The 18,099-nt window shown below is 45.8% G+C and overlaps 1 protein-coding gene across 4 annotated transcripts in view; it reads left to right on the top strand.

Moving 5' to 3' along the window:
• SLC4A11 (solute carrier family 4 member 11) overlaps positions 1-18,099 on the top strand; it is a 1,288,767-nt gene that overhangs the window by 843,252 nt on the left and 427,416 nt on the right. For all 4 annotated transcript variants that reach the window (XM_069632247.1, XM_069632248.1, XM_069632246.1 and 1 more), the window contains exon 14: positions 7,661-7,919. In XM_069632247.1, coding sequence (XP_069488348.1) covers positions 7,661-7,919 — 259 coding nt within the window. The remainder of the gene's footprint in view (positions 1-7,660; positions 7,920-18,099) is intronic.

The raw sequence follows: 18,099 nt of genomic DNA, 5'->3' as shown, positions 1-18,099 counted from the left end.
TGGTCACACTTTCTCAGATCCTTCAGGCCCTCCAATTCCAGGATTGGTTGGTGTCATTGGACCTTCACAATGCTTATTTTCAATCCACCTCACGCACAGAAAATACCTGAGGTTCACAGTTGGTGGTTCTCATTATCAATTTCGAGTTCTGCCATTCAGGCTGTTCTCCGCCCTGAGGGTTTTCACCAAACTGAAGGCGGTGGTGGCAGTGAGTCTCAAGAGAGGGGGGGAGTTTCACGTCTACCCCTACTTGGACGATTGGCTGAACAAGTCCTGGACCATCCCAACGTCACCTGCCACCCCCTTTAGACTGGGCTTCTCCCTCAATTACAAGAAGTCCCACTTTCTCAGAAACTCCAATTCATCTGAGCTGTTCTGTATACATCCTTGGGAAAGAGCTTGCCACCCGAGGTGAGGGCTCAAGGCATTCTTCAGATGGTCACTAAATTTCAAAGTGCCCAGTGTCTCCCGGCCTTTGATTTTTTTTTTTTTTGAGTTTGCGCGGCCTCATGGCATACTGCATTTTTCTGGTGCCAGAGGCCCCCCTGAGAATGAGATCCCTTCAATGGGCTCTAAGAACTCTATGGTCCCAGTTCTCAGGAAAGATGTCGGACCTACTTTCAGGTTCCAAGTAGGGTCGCACAGGATCTTCCGCGGTGGGCCTGTGATGACAACATTCTGAAGGGAGAACAATTTTGGCAACCATAGCCGGGGATAACAGTAGTAACTGATGCCTCACTCGCGGGGTGGGGAGCCCACATCAACAATCTGACAGTCAGCAGTCGTTGGTCTCCATCAGAGTCCAAACTACATATCAATCTTTTAGAGCTGAGGGCAATCAGACTAGCGCTGAAGGCCTTCCTGCCCTCTGTACGGGGAAGGAATGTCCTGATAATGACAGACAACACAGTGGCCATGTACTACCTCAACAAGAGAGGTAGGGTCACTACCACTGTGCAGAGAGGCAATGCAGCTCTGGTACTGTGCAATACAAGAAGGAATCTCCCTATCGGCATTTCACCTAGCCGGAGAGAGAACAGCAGCAGACGCTCTTCGCAGGCAGAGCACAGTCTCCTACGAGTGGTAACTAGCTCAGGAAGTCCTTCAAGAGATCTTCACCCTTTTGGGAAACCCCTCAAATGGATCCGTTCATGACCGGTGTCACCCGGAAGTGCGAACTATACAGCTCCACGGACTTACCTCCAAGAGGAGCTCTAGGAGATGCGTCAGTGGTGAACTGGGAATTTCCACTCCTGTACGCCTTTCCTCCAGTTCCCATCATTCCTAAAGTGATCAGGAGATTGAGAAAGTTCGGGAAACACATGATCCTAATTGCCCGTATTGGGCCAGGACGACGTGGTACTCTAACCTTCTGGACATGTCCATCTGTCCTGCAATAAATCTTCCACAAAGAGAGGACCTTCTCTCCTGAGATGAGGGTCAAGTTCTCCATCCAGAGGTCAAGACACTCAACCTTCACGCTTGGTTTCCCCAAAGGTTGAGATACCAGGATTGGGACCTCCCGGATAACGTAATGGATATTTTGGAATACATTCTGCAACTGGTGCAGAGAAAAGAATGTAGTTCCTTTTCTATGTCAAACACTGGATGTTTTATCTTTTCTGCTATCTTTAGCCAATCTGGGGCTCCAGATTGGTACTATTAAAAGCTATTTGGCGCTGTCCATATTTAATCGCTCGTCAGAGGAATGTTCATACTTAAAAATTCCACTGGTGACACAACTTCTAAAGGGGCTCACCAACGTGTCATCCCTCCCCCCATCGCCGTTACAGTTTGGGATCTTAATATGGTTCTAAAATGTTGAATGTGTGCACCTTTTGAACCATTACATGATTGTCCCTTAAGGTTGTTAACCTTTAAAACCATTCTTTTGGTAGCTCTATCATCAGTCCATAGAGTGAGCGAGTTTCAGGCACTTTCGTCCAAGCCACCCTTTACTATCTTCCACAAGGATAGGGTTGTTCTAAGGGTTAAAGCTTCATTTTTTCCCAAAATCATTTCTGATTTCAACATAAGACAAAACATTGTTTTTCTTGTTTCTATCTTGCCCTCCCCCCATTCCCCCCCTCCAATCCTAGCAAGGAGGATGAGAGATTACATAGGTTGGGCCCTCGTAGAGCTTTAAGCTTTTATATATCTAGAATGTCAAAGCTCTGTATTGATGATCAGCTGGTCATTGGCTTTACGGGCCACAAACTCGTCGGGCTGTCTATAAGCAGACCTTGTCCAGATGGTTGCAGGGAAGGATTCTCCGGAGGTAGTTGGGTCCATTCCAAAGGGGCATGGCTACCTCTACAGCTCTGCAAAGGAGTGTCCCAATAAACAATATTTGTGAAGCGGCAATGTGGTCTACTATCCACACGTTCAGAAAGCATTACTGCCTGTAATCTTCTCTCGGTCAGGATGGAAGCTTTGGTAAAGCAGTCCTGCACTCGGTTCATGAAAACAATTAAAATACAATTTCTACTCCCTCCACCAAATCAAATACTGCTTTGGGAGTCTATCAAAGATGAGGAATATGTGGGAGGACACAATCCATTCGAAGAGCAATTTACTTATCCCTGGTAACGTTCTTTCGACTGGATGTTCCTCCCACGTATTCTTCATCGCCCTCCCAGCCTACCCCACAGTAGAATTTCCCATGCTATTAAAGCCTGAGTACAGTCATTCCCGTAGTTATGAAGGTATTTCTGTTGTAAGGGGAAAAAACAGAACTGAAGTCAACGGGCACTGTGCGTGCTATAAATGCCTTCAATGACATCATCCTCGAGACTGAGGCATTCGAGGGACATCGAGTCGATGCACAGCGCCCTCTGCCGAATAAAGAATTCCGAAGCAGGTGATGCTGGATATCATATATCCAAGATGAGGAATAGGAATATGTGGGAGGAACATCCAGTTGAAAGAATGTTACCAGGGTAAGTAATTTGTTGTTCTATACTGGCAGAAGGAAAGAGTACACCCATTTCGGCGTCTGTGGAGTGTAAAACTCTGGCATCTGCTATGCAGAGGTTGTGTAACCTCTCCTCATCGGAGTCGGAAATAGAAGAAATATTACAGAAAAGAACATGTCAAGTAACGCCTCAGGGAACAGTGATCAGAAGACCAGTTTGCTTCTATTATGGGAAACAATCCTTAATGGAATTCTGTGACCCATTATTAACAAACCTGGGTCCCCTTTTTCAATCAACTCCTAATAAAAACTAGAGTAATACCTGAACAGGTTGAGAGACATGAGGAAGAAGAAAGAATTGTGGAGGAAGATATTTATTCAGATGATCAGGTGGCGTAAACCAATCTGAATTAAAGTAGCTGCATAAAGTCTTAATTCGGGGGCGCACTGCTGCAAATCAAAGTGCTCACATTTCTAGGAGTCTCGAACGTGGTGGTGGAAGCGGGTCCATTGGCTACTGGCACATGTTTTGAGTAGCTCAGTACATAGTCCGCCTTAAATCAAAACACAGTGACCTAGCATAAAGAAACATTGATAAAACATGGTCAGTACCAGGGCCCTCACACCAGGTAAGTCAAGAGTTAGGGTAGCACCCTCCTGGAAATTCTGGTGACGGAGCTTGGCCCAGGCGAAGCACATCTCCGGTAGAAGCAAGAGGGAGATGGTGTGGGTATTGGTCTCTATGCAAATTCAGCAACCTGTGGTTCAGGAAACACTTTTACTCAGCACACACAATCGCACACAATCAAAAGCAGATCCTCAAGTAGGACAAGCAATCTTAAAACATGTCTTTACATCTACTCCTTCAGCTCACCCACTGCTTTCTCTGAATACTGCTTGCTAGCCTACGCAAAGCATATGAATCTAAGCAGATTCACAAGCCCCAGAAGGCAAATATTGCTTACCAGTAATTGTCTTTCTGTGGGTGTCTGCTTAGAATCACATGCACCCAACCTGCATCCCCCACAAGAGAGCGAGAAAGATGTAATAAAAGGTTAAACTACAAATAAAAAAATAATCCAAATAGACATATTTCACATACGTTGTCAGAAAACAATCTTAAGGAAGTCGATGTGTGAAGAATCATGAGTACCCACACACGTAGAACAGGGGATAGTGTTCCTGGTATGCACCTTTTGATGCACATTTTCTTAATTCAAAAATAGATACAATATTTGGCACTAACCACTAGATGGCGTCACATGTGATTCCAAGCAGATAAAAACCACAGAAAGGTTATTGCAGTATGTACATATATTTGTGGTTCGAAATTAAAATTCTTTGAGCAGGAGCGAACACCACGTCCTGGCTCCGGCATCACCCAATAGGTAGGAGCTACAGGTACACAGCACACTGCAAATCTAACTTCCACGTGAGATGTACAATTTAGGTCTAATCACTGCTCCGGCGCAGCGTTCAAATGTGGCAGTAACGCTATTACTGTCGCATTTACTGCTCTGCCCAACTTGAGATTGGGCGGAAAATTGTGGTTTTAATACCACCAAGAAACCATCAATGGGGGTGTACCTCCCCCCAGCAACTCATGATCCAGCGTAAATTGCACCAGACCGAGGAGCGGTAACGCTAATATCATTGGGCGGTATCCCGGTGCAGTTAGCACCGGGATATACCGCCAAACCTCTGATGCCTTTTACCTTTTCCCATTTGTGCGATCCATTAAGTTTAAATATGTCCTAATTCTTCTTTCTTAACCTTCTCAAACATTCCGTCTCATATGCAAGTTTGTCATGTACCAATTGACCTGGGAGCGAAAAGTAGCAACTGCTAGCTATTTGTTTCAGAGGCTGTCCTTGGCTAGAAGCAGGAGTTAAATAGCTCCCAGCAATTTCGAGGCCTCTATATGTTGAAAAAACACACTTTAACCATCTAACAGTATTTGGTATTTGTTAACACCTGTTGCAATTGGAAAGTGGGGGGGGGGGGGGTGTACGCAGAGAAACAGTAATACAGCCTTTTGGTGACCTAAGCTAAACCAGTAGCAGCCCAGCACATTTATTCAGAAGACATCATAAGCCCCTGAGCAAGAGTTCAAATAGTCCCAGGTATTTAGTTATGGGACCTTGTAAGTAATACAAATATTCCTCCCATAGGCTATAATTGGTAAAGTCAATGCGCAAGCGTGGTTATGGTGCCCCATACTGTAAATTGGTACTTGAGGTTCATTAAGAAAGGAAAGGCAGCCTCCTATCTTAGGCGTCTGGTGGGCCCCTGAACAAGGTTCCTGTGTCCAGATTGAATCACTAAAGATAAGATAATTAAAGGGTGACTGAAGAGGACTGTATGCCCTATTGGGGTCTATTCAGTCCCAAAAGGACAACATAGCGGTATTCAACTGAGTTACTCAAACCCTGTAGAAGTAGGAAAAGAAAAATGCAGTTTATTCGAAAGTACTTGGATATCACTGTTTACACAGCAAGTAGCTGTGTGAGAAACCAAGGAGTCGCAATGCAGAGGTATGTTTCGGAATCTGGTTTAGGCCTGATGAGTTGTTCTGGTCTCCACTTGTGGATTTATGGTTCTGGATACCAACAGGAGCTGCACTTCAGAATCTCTGCTTCAAAATAAGCAATGAGGACAGTCTTTACACTGCAGCAGCTGGGAGCAACAGTCTTAGTTAACCAGCAAGGGTCTGCATTTCCTTTTAAAGGAGGACAATGAACTTCTGCTCTAGCAAAACCCACATCCCTGGTGTAGAGAAGCAAAGACACAAAGTCCGTGTCCCTCAACAAGATTATCCAGCAATTTTCACAGTTTCCAGTTGTTGACTGAAGAATGTCTCTAAAACTTGCCCAAATATACAGAATTCTAGTCTTGGGGTGACTCTAACTCATCCATTAGAAAACATGCACTGTTCAAACTGAGAGTTTGTCCAAACATTGATAACTAGTGTGTATTCAATCGTATAGAGGGCCAAGATGGGGAATGAATATTAGGGTGTTTCTATCTTAAAACAGTCCTTACCAGTTCCAAGCACACAGATAACTTTCCTCGGTTCTGGACAGAGCCTATGAAGGGGCATGACCATATCTTGCGATTTCTTACTCTTGAACAGGAGGAAGACTGCCAACAAAGGCATTTCCGCAAAAAGCCAGGCTAGGTACGTGTAAAAAGGCACCTTTGTGGTAAAAGTAAGTGTGTATAGTAGTGCACCAATAAAATATATAAATATATGGAGTGCCACCTAACTGTCAGGGGACACTACAAAATTAGTGATTAAATACGCTTTTACAGAAAAAGTAATTAAGGACACAGTCAAAAGAGATAAAATGGTGGACGGAATCCTCAGGGACGGACCAGTACTAGTTCAAGAAGTGAATTGAAGTGGCAATTGTGGGTGAAAAAAGCACCTCGTTTGTCAAGAAAAACCAAAACTTTCACCAGATATGCTGGTGGATCACAAAGGATGAGTCTAACGAGCAACAAAAACAGAAAATCATTCCTAACTCAGTTCTAGACTAGCTCTTCAATGATAAACATATTTTCAAGTTGTATATATCTTTAGAAAATTCTGGCTCATTAATGTCAGGTAAGTAAATTTCTTGCACCATGCCACGCCCTCCTGAATGTAGATACTGCATGGTCATCCAGCCTTTTATATATAATTGCCAATGCCAAATAAAACAATTTAGCTCATTTAAAACTATTGCCAGTTTGAGTTGGAAACATTAGTGATATACAAAGTGAGGGTTGAACAAATAACATTGGAAATTGGGGTGGGGACTATTACTGATAAATAATGGAAATCAATGCATGACTCAAACCAAGCTTTACGTTTTTGAGCATCACAAATAATGTGATGCCAGTGGACTCCTTCTGATGAATTGGGTCTATACTGTTTTATTTTAAAATAAATGTTTTATCATCGCTGAAGCATGTTAGAATAAATTGGAAGAATGAGACCTTTCATACCCTGACATTAAGGTGGTTTGTTCTGTGAAATGAAACAATCGATGCAGCATTGAATCTGAAGCAGATCTGTTGGAAATCTGGTGAGAAACCTGGATATATTCTCTCTAAACACTTAAACATGTATGTAAGGGTATGTGTCATATGAGGTTCAATTTGGTTGTACCCACGTTTCCTTGACAGTGTTTCTACCTCGAATTGCTTACAGTTTTAATTGAGCAAGAATGTTTTAATGACACAAAGTGTGTATGGTTTTGTTATTTCTACATGTTTAATCCCCGACTTTGTGTGACAATTCTTGAAGTTGGTGCGATTCAGGTACCTAATAGTTCTTGTTAACCATTTGTGTCTACAACCATGTTTTCGATTAGTATGTTCAAATTGAATAACCTACATTTGAAAAAATACAATTACTCAACCTGCGCCAATGGTTCACCGTTGCAGGTATCTCCAGTGTCACGCAATGAATATCCATTGCAGCCTTATCTTTTCGAAACAGAGGATGGTCTCTTACAAAAGGGGTTTAAACTGGGTGCCATTTGGTCTTAATTTTTGTCACGTTTTATTATACCGGCATTTCCACCCACTTGGCAAATATCTCAACTCGTTCAACTCCCAATAAAAGAGAGAGGGTTTGAGAAATGTGATCTGATAGGATGTTGGTGCTGAAAGAATATGTATTATCTAATTGGGAATTGTTTTACCTATTGTTTTACTTACAATAGTTTCTTCTATTTCTTTTGTGATTACTTTGTGTAGTTTTTAAAAAGTATTACTATGCTTACCCCGACACATACTACGAGAAGGAGGATAGCAACACCTTACTGAATCTCATCAATTCAAGTGTCTTCAACTCCAGCTCATTTATCAATTCATCATTGGACAGCTCCAGCTTTGCAAATAATCAGACAAATGGGCATGAGGCTCGACAGCTTGGACGCGAAAAGGCAGTCCTGAGTCTCATGCTGATGCTCGGCACCCTTTGGCTTGGGCATACACTCTATCAATTTAAGAAAAGGTAAGCTTTTATTTTCTGATGCAGTGGCTGAAAAGTATAATTTTGAAATGTATATTTGAGAAATTAGTGCATCTTTCACATCACTTTCAATTATATTGCTGTTTTTGGTCTAATTCTTATCTGCACATTATTACTCAAACTTCCAAACTTAAAAATTAGTGACAGTCTCTGCAGTTGTATATTTAATTAATTAGTTATGTATGTCTTGTGGATTGTTTAAACCAAAAAGATTTTGGTGCGCTTGCTTCATGATAAAGTAAATATGTACAGATCAAAGTAAACACATTTGTAATACGTTCTTCCCACAGATTCCTCAAGTTGTAAAATATACTATTCAATTGAATTGTATGTATTCTTATAAAGCGCTTTATACCAAAGCGCTGTACAGTTACAACAGGGTACAATTAACATAACAAGAATTTTAACAGAAGCAAATTACAAACATGAATCAGTCACCAAAACAGAATGTAGAGCAATTATTCAGAAGGGGAAGGGGAGAGGAGATTTAATTCTCCCAGATTCCTCATCTTGATTGATACCTATCCAGCGTCAGCTGCTCGAAATGTTTTTTTTTTTTTAGGTGTTGCTGCTCGACATCTTCGACTCGCTTGTATACGGTCATGCCATTCCTCAATCGGACTTGATGTTGGGCGTTGTATAAAAGGATGCTCAGTGTCTTTTTGCTGCATGCTTCGTATTCTATATGGGAACACGCTGGATGAATTTCATTTGAATCCCTCACATTAGCTATATGGTGTCTGGGGATCAGACACGATATGGAGCAATGTGGTTCCTGTGCCTCGAACCTGAAGGCGGTGAAGGAACGATCAGCTAAACTGACGCTTGGCAGACTGCCGCCTGACTCCCAGGAAACATTTTGAGGGACATTACATCACCAGGCTGTCTTGGAGACCACACGGGTGTGAGCCAGTGAAAAAGAAGGCAAATAGGTATTTGAACCTGGTAAATAGGGACAGTGGAGCCGGATATTGCTGGCCTGGTCATCTCCTTGTGGCGGCGGCCGTGTTCGACGCTGGCTGTCGACAGGCAGGTAACTCAAAAATATAAGCCTTCAAGAGATGATCTTCTATTCCTGACGTCCCTCCCGAATCCGTAGGGATTGGTGGTGCAGGCCACAACGGTTACTTCTAGGAATTCTACATCAAAGCTTCCAACCAACAGTCGTAAAAGGTTGACTCTTTAGCAAGGAAAGTCTTTGCTTCAGGAAGTATGCAAGTAGCCCCAATTATATCCAAAATACCACATAATCTAAAATGAACCAACTTTTGGTTCAATGAAGAGCTCCCTGTCCTTCGCTGCATTAAAAGACCGCTTGAACATCTACATAAAAAGAACCCAACCACTGCCACAACAGACTAACTAGTGGTAGCTATCAAAACGTATAAATCAGCTGTAATAGACCTTAAAGCCACCTCCCTTAACATTTGAATAAACAATGCCTCCTAATACTAAAGAATTATTCTCTATACTTGGGTAACTAGAAGCCCCTATCCCCGCTACTACCCCCACTAATTCTACAAGAGAAAATACTAAATAAAAGGAAACTTCTGGCGTGCAAGAGTATGCCCTCTATCTCGCCAGATGCCATTGCCAAAAAAAAACTGCCCCCCTTTTCAAATTCAATAGTGTCCCAGGACACCATCTCCACCCTAAAATCCTCCAATTGTAAAGGTGACCGTTTACCTGCACGACTAGTCAAACTCTGCACCTGTGCCTCAGTACCTAGTATAGCCAATTTTCTGAATGCCTCTTTCACCTCCAATTCTGTCCCCTCCAGCATTAAAGCGGCCTGGGTAACACCACTTCTTAAAAAAACCATCACTGGACCCCTCCACCCCTACTACGGCCCTTTACCACAGTACCCTTCCTACTGAAAATATTATACAAAATAGCCTATATTCAAATCCAAGAATATCTATAGAACAGCCACCTGCTGGAAGCTGGGCAATCAGACTTCTGGCCTAAAGACAGCACTGAAACAGCACTACTAGACCTTAAAATACAGATGGAAAACATTAGAGACTCTGGCAATATGGTCATACTCCTCCTTCTCGACCTGCGTTCGACCTGGTAGATCATGATAAACTATGCCTTGCCCTATCCGAGAACTTTAACTTTTCCTCTGATTCCACCTCATGGGTAAAATCATTCTTATCCGAACTGACTCCTAGAGTTTTCTTTTTTGGTGATGAGGCCGCAGGCATATCTTGTGCATATCTTTGGATGGGCACAATCACTTTGGAGGCAAGGCAGAGGTCTCCCATCAGAAATTCAAGTCATGTAAGGCCACAGCAAAGTCTTCAGGGTTGTCACAGTACCCCTAGGGGTCCCTCAAGGCTCTTGTCTTTCTCCTACCTTGTACAATACATATACCAAGCTGCTATTTGCGCTCTTGACGCCATAGGAGTTATTTACACTAACTTCGCTGACTATATCAGATTCTTATCCTGGGAAACCACAAACAAGATTCCATCTCCATCAATAAGATTTATGGCATCATACGACATTGGATGGCCACTAATAGCCTTTGCCTCAACGAAGAAAAAACGAGATCCTCATTTGGGGTTCGCCGCCCAACTTCAATCTCTTCATGCCGACTACTCAGCCATCACCATTGACGGAACCCCGATCCCTGTACTCAAACAGTTGAAAACGGCTCTCTATTTAGACACCAACCTCACTATGACTAAACAAGTCAGCGCCCTATCCTCTTCCACTGCCAAACTCATCTCTTTTAGCCGCCAGTTTCTCACACCACAGAACTGCCTCACCCTAGCTCGAGCACTTACACTCTCAAAATTAGACCGTAGCCTCACTTCTGTTTTTTCTACCAACGTGTTTGCTTCGGAGACTCGGTGCGCCTTGTCTATTCTTCTTGAATGTCTTCTTCTTCAACCCCTCCAACTCTGCGGTCTGGCTTCAAGACTTACCGGGACTTCAAGTTGAAAATGTCGATTACCGACCCGTGTTAGGTAGAATTCACTTATAAGGCTAATTTCCTAAACATAGTGAGTCCCCCAGCCGCTTTGCTGGATTTTTTTTTTTTTTTTCTTCTCCTGCTAAGAGGGAGACTCTTTTCCTCCCACTCTTAGGCATGATGTATGTCTTTGACTTTTTGTGTGCTTATGGGTTATGGGGTCTTTTTACTCCATAGGGTATCATCTGTTTTAGTGTGTGTTACACAGCACCCTCAGTGCAGTAACACAGGGGTGTCATAGTGACCCCCAAACATAGACTCCATACCCTGGGACTGACTACTGTCTCCCAGGGCATGTAAAGTCACCATTGGCTTTACTAGTCCAAAATTGTGAACAGAAACAGTACAAACCATCATATTTTGGAAGTACTGGAAGGGGTTAATTAGATTGCCCCTGGGTCTGTTTCCAAGGGGGCACTGTCCAGTCCCCCCTTGTCGAGTTTCTGGCTGGTGGCTGTGGTTACCACGCAAAATATTACACCAGAATATTTCCTATGGGATTTTCCCATTGATTTTAAACGCACCACTTTTTGGTGCAATGTTAAAGATACTGCCGGTTTATTTATTTAATATAAAATCACCGGTTGGGTCTTTTCGCCAGAACTCTTTTCTAAAATGGCGTTTGTGTCCGTCTCTGTAACTCCAACCAAGGTCGGGCCCTTTGTTCCACTTTTTGGCTGGCTTCTCCACAGAAGCCCTCCAACTGGTGCCACTCTGTCTGGGTTCCACAGGATGTGTGTGTGGGGGAATTGACACCCTGGACTGCGTTGCCTTAGCACCCCAAGTCGCACTCTGTTCTGATTAGCCCAGTTGTGATCCGCCCGGCTCACCACTTAGCATGTATGAGTGACAGCTAGGCTGTTGAATGGGTTTTTTTCTGCATAAAAGCAGGGTTTTCGGGACTGGAACTTCAGAAGTCGCCACAAGACCTAAGAAATCCGAAGGGAGGAGAAGCTGAGCCATCTGCAACGACGACACCACCGGTGGAGCCCTGCTGCAACGACCTCACCACTTTCCCAACGACAAGAGAAGATCTTCTGCTGAAAGAGTCTTCTTCCTCTGAGCTGGTGGGATCAACCAGTTTGCCATTCGCCTTCCAGGACATCTCTTGGCCAAGCACCCAGGCGGCTGGATAGCCAAGCTTCACCAGTGTGACCGCGAATAAAAGGAACGCACATTTTAACCGACGAACTCCGCGGCTGGTCTCTTCCCTGGGCAGTGCAACAACTCCAAGTTTCCTCCTCGACAAGATCTTCTCTTCCCCTGGTCGAAACCACGAACTGCACCCGCTGCTTGGAACAACTGCCACTGCTGGAGCTTCCTCAACTTTAAAGGTACTGTGTTCCACCTGGCCTCACTTTCTACGGTTTGCTAAATGTGACCCTTAAATCCTTGGCTTTCCAACTGGGTTGGCCCCCAGGCCTTCTAACATTACCTTCTGAATCAACCCAACCTCTTTTGAACATTTTTACAAAGACTTGAATGCATTTCTAAACTGTGTGATCTTGGGCACATTTCACCTTGCTCCATTTAAAGTGGGCCTGGCCTATGAACTTTGGCTCTACAGTAGACTCTGCCTTCACTAACTTGTTTTGGTCTTTGGACCAAAACAAGTTAGTGAAGGCAGAGTCTTGGGAAAAGTGTTGGGAACTGTTTTATTTTCATGACCTGCCTTTTTCTCTTCCTCTAACTTAATTATTGGAATTTCATCTAAGTTACTCGCTCGCATCAGTTTTTACAAATAGTGGTGTTTTGACTTAGACTTGTCTAATAATTCTTAAGGGAGGTGTGTATACTTTTCTGACTGTGTTTGAACTTGCTTTGATTTATAGTGCTAGTGTATTTCCTTAAGTGTGTGTTAAATAAATAATTAGATACTTTTGATACCAAGCTCTGGTCAGTGTCTGCTTGCTCTACTGTGTTTTTAGCCCTATTGTGTATCCTCTGTATACTGCCCTTCTCGTCTTGAGAGAGGTCGGACTGCTCAGCCACAGCTACCAGGTAAATCTGGGTGGTGCAGACTGCTACCAATTGGGTTTACTGCTTATCCTGTAGTCTTAATCTTCTTGCAGTGGTCCCCAAGGGAACTGCACAGGATTCTGCCTAACAGACCCGCATCGCATTTGTTTGTGGTGCTTGGGCGAGAGTCACGACACCGACGACTATTCCAAATGCCAGTCGCTGACTGCTAAGGCCCTGCGTGAGCGTAAGGGAAAGCTTCAGGTAGATAGGGGTTCTAAACCCAGTTAGTACCGTAAATCTAAGTCCAAGGGGATGTCCACCGACTATTCGAGGGGCGATTCTCTGCGTCGGGAGAAGTCCCGGGCATCTCGGTCCCGGAGTGGTTCCCGCCATTCGTCCTCGTCTCGGCATTCTAGGAAGCGCCGTCACCGGTCGCCTTCCCCGTCCTCCTCCGAGGATGGAGCCACAAGGAAAGTGGCTTGTACAACAAAGTCCTTGACTCTGGAGGAATGGACTGCCTTTAGAGAGCAGATGTTAGCGATTTTTCAGTCGCAGGCCACAGTTCCGTCCGTGCCTTCTGACGAAGCCGGCAAGGAAATGTCTTGTACCGTGGCGAGCACGCCTTGGGGCTCGGGCCCTGGAAACGACTCATCTGGAACCTTCGCGGTCCCGTTTGGACAAGGCTCAGTAGAGTCGCAAGAGACGTGCTTCCAGGTCTCTGTCCTCGTATCCAGCAAGACCGCAGCAACCTGGTAAGGGCTCGAGGTCGCCGTCTACTCCGGCGCTATGTCTGCCGGATACTGGCATCGAAGCTTTGCCTACGTACCATCCTTGACGCCGTTATCGATGACGAAGCTGTCGGCGTTCTCGACGCCGAAGCCTTTCGGCGCCTTCAGGGATTTTTGCCCGAAATTTACCGTTGGAGATCCCTGATACTGTGGATCCTCTAGGAAAGCTACCTCTAAATGTGTGAGGCCTGTGGTGGACTCCAGACCCTCTGCCTCGGGACAGAAGGACTTTTACCTCCCTCTGGATGACATATATGAGGAGGAGGAGAGGTCTGACTTTGATATGGTCCCTGTTGAGCCTGATGTGGCTCCTGTTTTTTGTGGAGACAGTCATTTGGAAGCGTTTAAGCAAACTCTTCATGATTCCAGTGGTTTGGACACTTCTCCGGAAGTCGAATTTGGCAGGCCTGAGCCTCATGCTGAGTCGTCCTACAGGAGGCTCATGGCTAGGGTCACAGAGTATCTGGGCTGGTCCAGTCCTCCTGAAGCTTTTGTACAAGATGATCTAATGGACATTTTAGATCAAGGTCCATCTTCTGACCCGCTGTTACCTTTTCATCTGACATTACAGAAAAGGGTGGCGGCTTCTTGGCTGTCCCCGGAATCTCTTCCGGCTGTTAACAAATCGTTAACCAAAAAATACCACCTTTCTGGTAGCGACCCCAGCTACCTTTTTATCTCACCCCACTCCTGAGAGTTCGGTGGTTCAGGCTGCTACGGCCACCTCGAGGCAGGAGGCGTACCCTACCATCCCTCCTGATAGGGATGACAAACGCTTAGACGGTTGGGCACGCAAGGTGTTTTCTGCAGGGAGAATGGCGTTGAAGTCAGCCAACTCCACTTTTGCCTTTGCACGATTTTGTGGAATTGTTTCTCTAACGGCTGTGCCTATTCCCGAAGGGGAAGAAAGGGATGGGTTCCTTGCTCTTGTGCAAGATGACAAGGATGCCCTGTGTGAATCCCTTCAGTTAGGTCTGGACACGGCCGGGAGTGTTAGACGGTCCATGGCTGTGATCACCATGATACGCAGATTTGCGTGGTTGCAGAAGTCGGATTTTGCTCCGGATGTGCATGCTAGACTTTTGAAAATGCCCTTTGATGGCACGCATTTGTTTGGCAGCAAGGCTGACGAGAGCCTTGAGAGGTTGCAGACTTCAAAAGCTTCTGCTAAATCTTTAAGCGCAGCCGTGCGTCAACCTCTGCCTTTTCATCCCAGGGTACAGCAGTGGAGGGGAGGTTCTTTTCGTCACTACTCCTCCTTTGGTAGAACGAGAGGAGCCGCGAGTCAACGGGGTCAGCGTAGAAGTACCCGTGGTGGTCAGGAAATAGAGGTGCCAAAGGTGCTCAGGCACCTGCCTCGTTGCCTTCAGGCACTGCCGCAGCCGCTCCAAAACAGTCATGACCTCAAACAGTCATGAGGCCATGTCCCATGGTTCACCGGTTGGGGGAAGGCTGTCTCAGCATCTAAAAGAATGGCGTGCCATTACTTCGGATTCGTGGGTTCTGGATAAATAGCCCACAGTTACTACCTTCCCTTCCTGCATCGGCTTCACAACAATCCACCGGGAAATCTCTTTGAAGCTTTCGGATCCGCTCCTTCAGCAGGAAATCTTGACCCTGCTAGAGAAAGGCACTATAGAACTGGTGCCTGTAGCGGAGAGGAACAATGGTTGGTATTCTCCATATTTTTTGATTCCAAAGAAAGACGGAGGGTTGAGACACATCCTGGATTTGCGTTGGTTGAACAATCTTCTCAGGTAGGACAAGTTCAAGATGGTAACGCTTTCTCAAGTCCTCCAGGGCCTTCAACTTCAGGATGTGTTGGGGTCTCTGGACCTACAGAATGCTTACTTTCATTTGCCGATTCATCCCAACCAGAGAGAGTACCGGAGGTTTGCAGCTGGCGACTCGCACTTTCAGTTTCGGGTCCCGCCATTCGGATTGACCTCTGCCCGAGGGTCTTTACCAAGCTAATGGTGGTGGTGGCAGCGTATCTCGGGCGAGGAGGGGGGATTGACGTCTTCCCCCACCTAGACGACTGGCTGATCTGTGCGCGTTCTCCAGAGCAAGCATTGGATCACCTCGGTCTCACCTGCCGCTCCCACCACAAGTTGGGCTTCTCCCTCAATTTCAAGAAGTTGCATCTGACACCTTCCCAACAGCTCCAGTACATCGAGCCTGTGTTGGACACGGCCTTGGGGAAGTGCTCGCCTCCGAAGGTAAGGGCTCATCACATTGTGCAGATGGTAAACAAGTTTCAACATGCCTAGAGTCTCCCGGCTTTCGAATTCTTGAGGTTGTTTGGCCTCATGGCATCCTGTATTTTTCTGGTGCCAGAAGCCAGGCTGAGGATGAGATCTCTGAAATCGGTCCCCAAGGTCGCAGTTCTTGGGCAAGATGTCAATCCCGTTCAGATTCCACTCTAGGCTCCCAGGATCTTCTGTGGTGGGCCGAAAAAGGGAACCTGATGAAGGGGGAAGCCGTTTTGGCAACCATGGCCGGAGGTTAGTGTAGTGACGGACGCTTCCCTCACAGGATGGGGAGCTCATGCCAGCGGTCGTTGGTCTCTGTCGGAGTCCGAACTCCACATCAACCTGTTAGAGCTGAGTGCCACCAGGCTAGCCCTGAAGGCTTTTCTGCCGTCTGTGCGGGGGAAGAGTGTCCTGATCATGACGGACAACACAACGGCCATGCATTACCTCAACAAAAAAGGGGGTGAGGGATTAGGGTCACTCAAGTTGTGCAGAGAGGCAATGCAGCTCTGGTTCTGTGCAATTCAGCAGGAAATTTCACTCTCGGCAGTTCATCTGACCAGAGACGACAATGCAGCACCGGACGCTCTGAGCAGGCGGAGCACGATCTCTCACGAGTGGGAGTTGGCTCATGAAGTCCTTCTGGAGGTCTTTGCCTTTTGGGGAAATCCACAGGTGGATCTCTTCACCACCAGTGCCAACCGGAAGTGCGAGAGATTCTGCTCAAGGGAATTTCCTCCGAGAGGAGCCTTAGACGCATTCATGGTGGATTGGTCATTCCCACTGCTGTATGAGTTTCCTCCAGTCCCCGTCATACCTCAAGTCCTAAGGAGGTTATGGAGGTTCGGATCCCACATGATCCTCATTGCTCCGGTTTGGGCCAGGAGAGCGTGGTACCAGGACCTTCTAGAAATGTCCATCTGCCCTCCACGCCGTCTTCCCTACCGAGAGTATCCGCTCCCGCGGGGGTCAGGGTCTCCATCCAGAGGTCAGGACCCTCAACCTTCACACTTGGTATCTGATAGGTTGAGGTATAAGGATTGGGACCTCCCGGATGACGTGATGGAGGTGTTGCTTGCGGCCAGCAACAAAATCCCTGTACCGTTGTTGTTGGCACAAGTTTTGCGACTATTGCAGAGGACAAAATTTTACTTTTCAGTGTTCCATTTCTCGCTTTCTTTGGCCCACAGGGGCCTTCAAGGGGGTACCATTAAAGGTTACCTGACGGCGGTGTCGATCTTCAAGCGCTTGTCTGAAGAATGTACTTACTTTAAGATTTCTTTGATTTCCCAATTTCTTTAAGGGCTCACTAATGTGTTCCCGCCGTCCCCTTTCCAGGTGCCAGTTGGGGATCTGAATTTGGTGTTAAAATTCCTGATGGGTGCTCCGTTTGAACCTTTGCACTCTTGTCCCTTGAGATTATTGTCTTTCAAGACAGTGTTCTTGGTTGCGGTTACTTCCGCTCGCAGAGTGAGTGAATTGCAGGCACTTCCATCTAAGCCGCCCTTTACTGTGTTCCACAAGGATAGGGTTGTACTGAGAGTATGTCCATCCTTTCTACCTAAGGTAGTGTCTGAATTTCATTTGAGCCAGAAAGTGGTTCTTCCTTCTTCTATCCTCCGCCTCATCCTGGTAAGGAAGAGGAGCGACTCCATAGGTTGGACCCTAGGAGAGCTCTGAGCTTTCATATTTCTAGGATGTCCAGGATCAGAGTGGACGATCAACTCTTTGTGGGGTATGCTGGTCACAGATTGGGCCAGGCTGTTACGAAATAGACCTTGTCCAGGTGGATTATCCTCACCATTACTGAATGTTACCGTTTGGAAGGCAAGGACCCTCCTGAAGGGTTGCAAGCTCATTCTGCTAGGGGCGTGGCTACTTCCACAGCCCTGCAGAGAGGAGTTCCTATTCAGAATATTTGTGATGCAGCCACATAGGCTTCTATCCACATCTTTGTTAAACATTACTCCCTTGATACACTACATGATCAAGATATGGCCTTTGGTAAGATGGTTCTTTATTCTGCCATCTGATTGGGTACTCGAATTCTTTCCCTCCTCTATTTTCTGGTACTGCTTTTGGAGCCTGTCAAAAATGTGGAATACGTTGGAGGACACATTCCATGTTAAGAACAAGTTACTTACCAACTGGTGAAGTTCTTTCGATTGGATGTTCCTCCA

This window comes from Ambystoma mexicanum, chromosome 6q, assembly GCF_040938575.1.
Source record: "Ambystoma mexicanum isolate Mex_15411 chromosome 6q, UKY_AmexF1_1, whole genome shotgun sequence".
NCBI lineage: Eukaryota > Metazoa > Chordata > Amphibia > Caudata > Ambystomatidae > Ambystoma > Ambystoma mexicanum.
Note: the sequence above shows the minus strand (reverse complement) of the source record. Positions and strands in the feature narration are given on the sequence as shown.